At 33.6% G+C, this 11,065-nt stretch overlaps 1 protein-coding gene across 1 annotated transcript; it reads right to left on the bottom strand.

The window, feature by feature from the left end:
• Nucleotides 1-9,638: 9,638 nt before the first annotated feature.
• On the bottom strand, nucleotides 9,639-10,052 carry LOC136078742 (uncharacterized). Its single transcript, XM_065794537.1, has one exon. The coding sequence runs from the start codon at nucleotides 10,050-10,052 to the stop codon at nucleotides 9,639-9,641; it is 414 nt and encodes a 137-aa protein (XP_065650609.1).
• Between the last annotated feature and the right edge of the window lie 1,013 nt (nucleotides 10,053-11,065).

Here is an 11,065-nt window from a genome sequence, read left to right as displayed (position 1 = left end):
GTGGGACTCTTTCATCTGCAAAGTCAATGTCTGTTTTCAACAATTTGTGAATTCTTCCAATGATAAAGTCATTTAGCTCTCGGTCTCCTTTCCTCATGCAAAGAAAACAAACAGACTTTCTGCATTCTTCATGTGTTTTTGCTTTATTTGGCATTTTTGATGCTTTATGTCTTCATTTAAAAAAATGATCTTCATTCAACAAGGAAAAATAATTATGAATGTTTTTTATTTCATAAATTTCATGATAATCTTTATGTGCACACAATTTTTTTGTGTACATAATCTTATTGTGTACTTCATGCCAATGGAAGGGGGATGACAGGGAAGGATTTAACCCTTTTTAATTTGAAAAGTTAGTGCATGCATGCGTGCGTGCGTGCGTGCGTGTGTGCATGCGTACATGTACATAAAATCATTGCTGATGCTTAGTCATTACAAAGTAACTAAATTCAAATGAAATTCATTTTTTTTAATTTCCAATAATTATTTGACCTTCTGGGATGTTTGAAATGACTTAAAACTATTTTATTATGATCTCCATATACCTACAACTTAAAAAAATCACTGTAATTTATGATTTTGAGCTGTTTATTTTTTTAGAAAATCTTGGATTTTGGTTATTTTCACTATATAACTTAAAAATGAAAAAAATGGCTCGGACGTAGTTAAAAGATTTCAAAAACAGCTCTAAATGTTCACACTAGGTCTATATAATGCCCATCTAAAAGGATTTGTTCGGTCCTTTTGGGTGATGTTAGCCATGGATATTTACAGGGTGTGAACCAAGTACCGAATACACCAAAAAAGCGTGCGGTTGAATCTAAAATCACTTTTGATGGCGTGACTGACGCGACCCCATCAATTACAACAAGTAAAGAGTGTGAAAAACAAAAATTTTAATTTTTCAAAAGTTGTAACAAAACAAGCCCCGAAACAAGATCAGTTAAAAAATGAAATTTTTATTTTACAAAAAGTCACTGTCAAAAGCCACTGAACGCCAAGCAGCAACCAGACTAAAAAGAAAAAAAGCTATAGAAGCATTAGATCCAGATATTAGAAAAAAGTTTTGTGGAATTAAAAATTCAGTATCAAAAGGTCGACCGCTAGCATGTGATCAGGACAGTTTAATAAAAGCAATTGTAGATATTGCCATGAAAGGGTCTGCTTCTGATGATAGGAGAAGAACTGAAATGGTTCGAACTGTAAAAACAATAAATGACTTGGTTGAAGAATTGAAAAATAATGGTTACAATCTCTCGAGATCAGGAGTTTACTTAAGATTACTTCCAAGCAGATCATTGAGCACAGAAGGAAAAAGACATGTTAAAACTGCACCTGTCCGGTTAATAAGAGCACAAAATTCTGAGCATAAATATCATGCAGACACAAAATTTGCCAAATCATCCATTAGTGCCCTTGAAGAACTTGCGGCAGTCTTGGGTCCTAAAGAAGTGACGTTTCACTCTCAGGATGATAAAGCTAGGGTGCCAATTGGATTGACAGTTGCAAGAAAACAAGCACCAATGATGATGCATATTGAGTACAAGGTAACTTTAGCTGATCATGATTTTGTAATTGCCTCTCAACACAAACTTATTCCTTCAGTAATTGCAGCCACAGAAATTAAAAAGGATTGCAATGAAAAACAAGCAGTCACATACTCTGGCCCAACATACATAGCAATCAGAAGTGCATGATTCATCAAAAAAACATGATTCATCAACAGCACTTAGTCACTTAGAAGACATGAACAGAATAAACCATCTTCCTGCATTTAAAAGCAGCTTATTTACTGAAGATGGAGTTAGCAAACTAATCATGATTATAACTGTTGATAGTGGGCCAGATGAAAATCCAAGATATGAAAAAACAATTCATTGTACCAAGACTTATTTCAAAGAGCATGATCTTGATGCAATGTTTGTGGCCACTAATGCTCCTGGAAGAAGTGCCTTTAACAGGGTTGAGAGAAGAATGGCTCCGCTAAGCTATGACCTAGCAGGAATTATACTTCCATTTGATCATTTTGGAAGCCATCTTAATTCAAGAGGAAAAACAACAGACAAAGTTATGGAGAAGGCAAACTTTGCCAAAGCAGGTGAAGTTCTTGCACAATTTGGGTCTAGCACAGTCATTGATGGATTTGAAACTAAAGCCGAGTACATAAAAACAAACAGTGAAAAATGTGTACAGTTAAAACATTTTGGAGCAGAGTGGGATGCTAAACATATCAGAGAAAGTCAATACTTCCTTCAAATTGTAAAATGTAATGATCAAAAATGATGTGGTCATCGTCGCAGCTCACTGTTTCATCTTATTCCAACTGGTTATCTTCCACCACCAACTTCTTTGTTCCAAGGAGAAGATGGTCTTGAATGCAATAATACATAGAACAACTTTGCATCTCTCTTTTTAAACTTATCACTTTTTTTTTTTTAAAACAATTTTGCCAACGACAGTTAAAAAAAAGTATCCCAATGGATTGCAAAACAATTTTGCCCACGACAGTTACAAAAAAGTATCCCAATGGATTGTTATACGACTACTTATGTCCAAGCATTCAAAATTCCTTCCCAAAAAGAATTTGTACCAATTGCAGTTTATATTATGTAACTATCAAATCAATGAAACAACACAAAACAGTTTGCTCAAGTATTGGATATTCGAATGAAATTCAAAAAGTTAAACCTCAACGCTTAGTTGCAACGTCAACGTTGCTCATCTGAACTCATGTGTGTCTTTTTAAATTCGGACAAAGAAACAATTGAGTGGTATGATCAGGATGATGTTGATACCTCTGACCTCAACTGGCCTTCAAAAATTATTGAAGAACATGGAACTCCAATACTTGAAGGTCAAAGTCTGATTTGGGAACAAATTTAGGTTTTAGACAGATATTCATCAATTGTATTTTGTTATAAAAATAAACTATTGCAATTAAAATATAAACTTATAAAAAAATTTTTTTGTCACGTCACACAGGGTGGGGGTTGGTTCTTCAAAATGCCACAAAATGTCACTTAGGGGAGGGGGTGTTAGAGGAGGAAGGTGTTATCACGTATTATTTGAACAGCCCCATATCACAACTTAGGCTAATACATGGATTTTATCGAATTATCAAATTATCGTTTATCGAATAATATAACAACTCCAATGCTAAAATATAGCATTGGAGTTGTTCATAAACTACATCACGCTTTGGGGTGGGGAGGGTAATAATTTTGTGATGACTCATACGGAACTTGTTACTAAAGAGTTGTGATGAGGAGGGGGGGGGGGAGAAGAATCTAAAACCGTCAAAAATTGCGTGACATTATTTGTGGATTAGAAGACCAATGTCAATTTATTGGCTAAATGGTCAATGCCGATGTTTCAGTGCACCGCTAGCTTACATACATATTAGACCCCGCCATTTCGCCATATTTGATTTTCGAAGGTCGTCATTAGATTTCTGGTACATTTCGATGAGTACATAGAGAAAATTATAAACATTTTTTTTAAGTTGAATTTACTACCTCCTCCAGGTCTAATGAAAGTTTTAACATTTTCTTCGAATCTCCTTGTTTTAGCAAATAATATTGTTTATGCTAGTATTCTACGTAACTTATTCAGGACGACTGAATAAATTAAACTTAAAATGTAACATAAAATACTCACTTGGGAAATCTTAAATGTTAAAAGTCTTACAATAAAACAGGTTTATTACTAGCTTTTACCATACGTTTAATTCAAGGGTTTGTTCACGCACGATTTTAATTTATATCTCTAGGGACATTATAAACTTATATAAACTATTATAATTATATAATTTTTTATTAAAAATTGCACTTATTATTGTCTAGAATTTATAAAAATATATGCGATGTCTCAAACAAGATCAAAAAAGGTTTTTTTGGTAGAAAAAACCATCAAAAAGCTACCTGGTAATAGCTGCTAACAAAAGGAGAATTGCTTGGATATCTTCATTACAGAAAATACTTTATGACATCAATTTCTAAATCTGCTTTAGGACGTTGTTGCCTGCCCCTTTTCTAATTTTTTTTACACCTAAATGTAACGAATCTGGTGGTTGTCAGACAAAAGAGAACAGCTTGATGTGTGTTACTAAAGCCTTAGTTATGGGAAAAGGCTTCAATTCCAATATTGTGTCAAAGACAAATAAGGTATAAATAATACTTTTAATTTCTAATTTTGACGAAAATAATATTGGTATAAATATGATAAAATGCTAGTAACTAACTTTACTTTTTAACTTATACATATATCTTATAGGAATAACATTATGGAATTGGAAAGAAGTAGATTACAAGCAAACAAAAATGAAGTATCTACTGGGTATAAAAAATTGCGCATAGACATTCGGAAAGAAATGCGTAATCTTTTCGACATTTCTCCTTTAGATGTTATTGACATAATAATGAAAGATAAAACTAAATTACTTCCAACCAGAAAAGAAGATTGTATGTTTTTGGACGACCAAAAAAGCCTGCGAAAGTGCTCAATGGATCGTTAGGACAAAAATCATGAAAAGTTTATAAAAATAAAGATTGAAAAAACAAATTCATTTCAAGCGAAAATGATAGGTCAACAATTGTCTGACAACATTTTTCAATCAAGTCTTCAAAAAGATTCTGATACTGAATTTGTAGACTCAGATGAGTTAAATATAGACTTTAAAGAATACAATTCAAAAAGGAAAAAAACTGACAATTTTGTAACGGTTTCTTTGCCTAAAGATATAATCAAATCAACATCAATTGTTGCAAAAAGATACAATATTTCTTCGACAGGTCAGGTAGCTATAATTGCAAGTACCATAAATCCAGGCAATGAAGATTTGAATAAGTTTTCACTATCAGAAACAAGTTCAAGAAGGCATAACGCAATGGTCTTAACGAACGAAGGAATTAAAATAAAGGAATCTTTAATCTCAAAAGCTAAACACTTATCTCTGACTCTTCACCTGAACACAAAAAAGTTACAGATGTTCTTAATCAGGGCAAAAATGTGGAAAGGGTAGCCGTAATTGTAAGCTCACCAGATCTCAATAAGCCCCAGCTTATTGGAGTAATTGGAATTTCTGATGGGTGTGGAATAACCCAGGCTACTGCAATAAAAAAGGTTTTAAATTAATCGAATCTTTTCGAAGCAGTTGATAGGGTATTCTTTCATACAACTACGAGTAATACTGGATGGATTAATGGAGCAGCGTCAATTATTGAGAGATGGAGAGGCAAACCACTAACTTAGTTAGTATGTAGACACCATGTTGTAGAAATCCGAGCTAAAGAAATAGAAAAAGCAACAGACAAAGTTACAACCGGACCTACAGACAATACATTTAAAACGTTACACGATAACTCGGATAAAATCTTTGCTAAAGGAATAAATTATGAGAACATGAACAAGTTTGACTGGAAAAGTAACCGTGGAACATTTATTGAAAATAAAGTGAGATTAAAATATTTTAGAGATTTTAAACTGTTAAGATTCATTATTAGGGAAGAAAATATACAACATTAATAAAGCTTATTTTTTATCAATAAACAAATAATTTCTCGTAATTAATTAAATAAATATATTTTTTAGGCTGATAAAGTCTTACAGTTTTGTAGTGAAGCTTTAAAAAAACGTATTTTTCAGAGGCGATTCTAAGTATCTTTGCTAGTTAACAGTATACTTAGTATACTTTTGTATACTTAGGCGGATTTGTCACGGGATTTCATTTTTAAAGACCTGGTGCCTTCCATTATGCAGGATATCTTGCTAAATCAATCTATAATCTTGTACTTTACCTTCTTAGTCCACAGGTTAATTCAATTTTTTTTTCTGCAAACGATATGTCACGTTTTGCAGTTTTTGCTGAGTTTGTTGGTGTTTTTTATACTTTTTGGTTTTTAAAAGCTCCTTTTGCATGTACGGTTCCAGATATGGATTTACAAGCAATCAGAAATATGGAAAATTATAAAATTAATAGACCTGATATTGCCCAAGCATGCATTGACGTGATGAAACAACATCAACAACGACCAGAGAACAGTTATTTTCTCCATAGCTGACGAGGAACTAATGCACGAAGTTAGAGAAAGTGTTGCTAAAAAGCTGTTTAACTCTGACTCTAAACAGGAAGTCGGCAAGCCAAATTTTTAAGAGCAATACAAAAATCCAAATACTTCTAATTTGTCATCATTTGTAGGAGGCATGAGTTGGTTGGTTTTTGAGAACCTAGGATTTACAAAGAACGATCTTGAATGGTGTCAAATTAATTGTAAAGATTGGGGGAAATACAGCACTTTACAGAAGATTTAAGGACTGGGTTTATAAAATACAGGTAGTAAATGATGCTGCCGAAAGAGAGCTAAAACTTATTCAAGACTACTCGAAAGTGTGCGTAAATGAAGCGTTGAAGCAAGATATTCTTCTGTCAATAGCAGAGCAAAATATTCAGTAAGTACAAAAAAAAAATTGATTAACTTTTGAAACAATATTAAAACTAACTATATTGTATAATATTAAAGTGATAAAGTGATTGAATATGTCCTTGAGTCTTTATTTGTGATTTGAATGATTTTAATAAAAAAAAAAGCAACCATTGAAAGAAAATAAATAGCTAGATTTTCAAACTATATCTATAGATAAAATTGCTATAATATATTGATGGAACAATAAAATCTGGTGGTTTCCTTAAGTTTTGCTTAATTTCAAAAATCGACTAAATAAATGCGCACTAAACTAAGTTGGCGCATTAGTAGCATAAAATAAGGAGATTTCAAGAAAAGTCTAAAAACTTCAACGCACTAGACGAGGTAGTAAATAACATTTAAGTAAAAATGAATATGATTTTTCTATGTACTCATCAAATTGCACCAGAAATCAAATGACGAACTTCAATAAACAAAAATTTTTCGGAAATAACCGGGGCTAATATATATATATATATATATATATATATATATATATATATATATATATATATATATATATATATATATATATATATATATATATATATATATATATATATATATATATATATATATTTATATATATATATATATATTTATATATATATAAATATATATTTTTTTTTTTTTTTTTTTTTATTTTTCACCTCCCCAAGGCCCGAGGGGGGCCACTACAGTTGAGGAGGCTACTCATTTTTTTGTGTTTTTCATTTTTTTTTTTTAGTTGTTATTCGTGGTGCAACCCTCTCTCAACTCTTTAACTCCGAAACACGAACCTTGCCGAGCAAGGCCGCTGCGCGGAGAAACTAAGTTGAGCGCGGTACTTCCAGGGACGTGGTGGGAGTCGAACTCCGAACCTCTCGCTTAAAAAGCGAGCGCTCTTACCACCACATCACTACCGCATATATATATATATATATATATATATATATATATATATATATATATATATATATATATATATATATATACAGTATCGGACAAAACGAGTGCAACCAAATAATGATAATTTAGTTTCTTTATATAAAAGTGCTGCATTTTTTCAATTTAGAGAAATAACTGTGTAACTGTTTAGAGACAAAGTTCTTCGAGTTATATTCATCACAAAGTTAATTATTTGTGCACAAAAATTAATAAATTAATCAAAAGTATTAAAAAAAGGTGATTTCCTTCTGGACAAAACGAGTGCAACTCGACAAAATGTTGACCAAGCTGTATTTCGCTATCAATATTTCGTGGCAAATCCTTTGTTGTCGATCACAGTCTTGTATTTTCAAGGCATAGATTCGATCAGGTGATCAATGAAACTGGAATCGCTGCCCAGGTCTTTTGGATTTGTTCAAACAGTTGATCCTTATTACGAACACCTTCACGATTAATTCTGTGGTTGACGATCTCCCACAGGTTCTCGATAGGGTTGAGATCCGGAGATTGAGGCGGCCAATCCATCACCGATAGATGGTTGTCTTGAAAACACTGCTTGACTACTTTTGCAGTGTGCTTTATACATGAAACGGTCCATTATCCCATCGTTTCGACGTATTGGACCTAGACCGCTAGCAGAAAAACACCCCCAGACCATTACATTGCCTCCACCATGCTTCACGGTTTTACGGCAGTAACGTAAATCGAGGCGTTTTCCGACCGGTCGACGTACACGGCAAATGCCATCGCTCCCAATGATGTTGAACTTCGATTCATTACTGAACAGGACAGTTGGTCATTTCTGCACATTCCAGTCAATATGAGATGTAGCAAACAGGAGTCTTTTCTTCTGGTTTTTTAGTGAAATCAGCGGTTTCTTTGCAGGGCGTCGAGAAAACAATCCGGCTTCAACAGCACGTCGTCTGATTGTTCGGTCCGATACAGGCAGCTCTAATTGCTTTTGTATCTCAACTGATGATATCCAGGGATCCTTCTTGACGGATCTGACGATCATAGAATCCTCTCTAGAAGTGGTGGAACGCGGTCTTCCACCTTTGTTATCTGTTGCCAACTTCCCCGTAAAATGATATTTGGAACATAGTCTTGATACGGTCCATTTTTTCACGCGATATTTATCACAAATACTTTTTTGTGACATTCCACTTACGTAATTGCCAATAATTTTCTTTCTTAGTTCCAATCCAAGACTGTCGCAAGCCATTTTTGCACTTGAAGTCATAAAAATAATAAAAATAAATAATCACGCTTTTCAAGGCTTACATTGACTAAGCTACACGGCTTACCGTGTTACATTTACCTCGATGATGATACAATAATGCTCTGTCGAACACAACGTCTTGGTTGGATGTGGACTGTATTGATGTAATGAAACACTTGTTGTATTTCACTTCTTGTATTGATGCTCTTTGATAAAACACTTTGATAAAACTCACTTCGATAAACTGTCGTGATAATACTGACTGATTGACTTCCATATACTGACTGAATTACATGTCGATATACATGTCTCTTATATAGTCAAATGAACCTGTATGAACCTGTTCAGGAAGATTCTAGATGCTTCTTTTCGATGCTTCTGGAAGCTTCTGGATGCGTCTGGATGCTACTGAATATTTCTGGATATTTCTGGATGCTACTGGATGCTTCCATATGCCTCTTCTGGAAACTTCTGGATACTTCCTTTAATTATTAAAAAACTTGCGTGACGTTGACACGGACCAGACTTAAGAAAATGAAACAAACTAAAAAAGTTGCACTTGTTTTGTCCGCTGCAAAATGGCACTTGTCAACGAAATTCTGCCTGTGTGCTGTCACCTGTCAGCTGATTGCTCATGTCATGGCATGCTATGACTCCAGACTCCTGAATTGTTTCCTGTGGTAGTATAGTTCGTTTCGTTTTTAAGACATGTAAAATTAGGAACACTTTTTAGCATTGTTCGATGTTGGTTGCAAATGTTTTGTCCAGTACTGTATATTCATATATATTCATATATATAGATATATATTTATATATGTATATAACATGTATATATTATTATTATTGTATATATTGTTATTATTATTATTATTATAGTAATATTCTACAATAGAAGTTTAACTTCTATGAGCTAAGTGTCTAACGACAACCGGCTATAGTAGACCACGAGTCCATTTGTCATAATTATTTTTAAACTCGTTGACCGAATTAGCAGCAACTATTGAAGCAGGCAATGCCTGCTTCAATAGTTGTCAAGGTACTACTCGATTTTTAAAGAAATTGTGTCTTTGACTGTTTTTGGTAACTTCTCGTTCAATTTTATGCTTTACGCTACGAAGACTACCTGCAGGACCATCACATGCGAATGAAGTTGCTCGTCTACATTTATGATGCCAATTTACTTTGTTGAAGTTTTTATAAATTTTAAAAAATTGAATTAGATCACCTTTTAATCTACGTTCAGCTAATGAGCTGAGACCAAGATTTGCCAGACGTGATTTGTAGTTCATGTTGCGCAGTTGTGGAACTAGTTTAGTTGCCCTACGTTGAACTGATTCTAACTTTTTAATGCTCTTTTGTAAAATAGGGCTCCAAACCGGTGCACAGTACTCTAATATCGGCCACACATATGCTGTAAAAGCTTGATGAACATACTTGGATTCCATTTTATAATAGTTCTTTTGAGTATCCCAAGTACAGAGTTTGCTTTAAGAGTAGCTTGACTAATCTGTTCTGACCATTTAAGTCTATTATTAACTAGAATACCTAATTTTCTTTCGACAGATACAACTTCAAGAGAAATGCGACTACCATTTGCGTCTAACATTGTCAAGAGGATGTCGATTTCTGAGGAATCACCGTGAAACTTTAGATTTTTGTATTTATTTATATTGAGTTCCATGCGCTAAAGTCTTGACCAATCACCTAAAACATCAATGTCCTCCTGAACATACGCTAAACCCATAACTGACTTTTTATTTTTGCAACCAATTGGCTATCATCGGCAAAAAGTTTGCAAGTATTTTTAACAAGTTTTGGCATATCAATTATGAATAGCAAAAATAGTAGAGGTCCTATGACCGATCCTTGGGGAACACCACTCAGAATATCCATCCGTTCAGAGAAGAAATTGCGAAAAAACAACACGTTTTCTACAGTCAGGAAAGTTCTTGAGCCAATTGAGAATTTTATTACAAAAACCATAGCCAGCCAACTTGAGATGAAGCAAAACATGCGACACACGATCAAAAGCTTTAGCAAAGTCTAGCAAAATAAGCAATGCTGCACAATCATCACTTAAAGCTTCAGTAATTATATCCAGCACTTCAAGAAGATTTGTAATGCACGATCTATATCTGACAAACCATCTTGATGCCAAGATAAAAAATTATGTTTTACTAGGTGTTCAGTCATGACATCACGCATTATTCTTTCCGTTATTTTCGATTTTCGATGACCTTTTTGGAATATGGGCGTTATATTAGCGAGTTTCCACCCAGATGGCACATAGCCAGAATTAAAGGACTTAATAAATATTAGAGAAAGAGGCACACTGAACTCTTTAGAACAAGTTTTGAGCACTCGAAGATGAATTACATCATTACCGACGGCTTTTGAAATGTCAAGTGCAGATAAATGTTTTTCGATATTACAACAATTAAACAAAGAGCTTGAAACT

The sequence above is a fragment of the Hydra vulgaris genome, chromosome 03 (assembly GCF_038396675.1).
Source record: "Hydra vulgaris chromosome 03, alternate assembly HydraT2T_AEP".
In the NCBI taxonomy this organism is placed as follows: domain Eukaryota; kingdom Metazoa; phylum Cnidaria; class Hydrozoa; order Anthoathecata; family Hydridae; genus Hydra; species Hydra vulgaris.
This window is presented reverse-complemented; position numbering and strand designations above follow the sequence as displayed.

Coding starts and splice junctions, on each gene's coding strand:
- LOC136078742 (XM_065794537.1), bottom strand. CDS start 10,052: ATGGAATCCAAGTATGTTCATCAAGCTTTTACAGCATATGTGTGGCCG.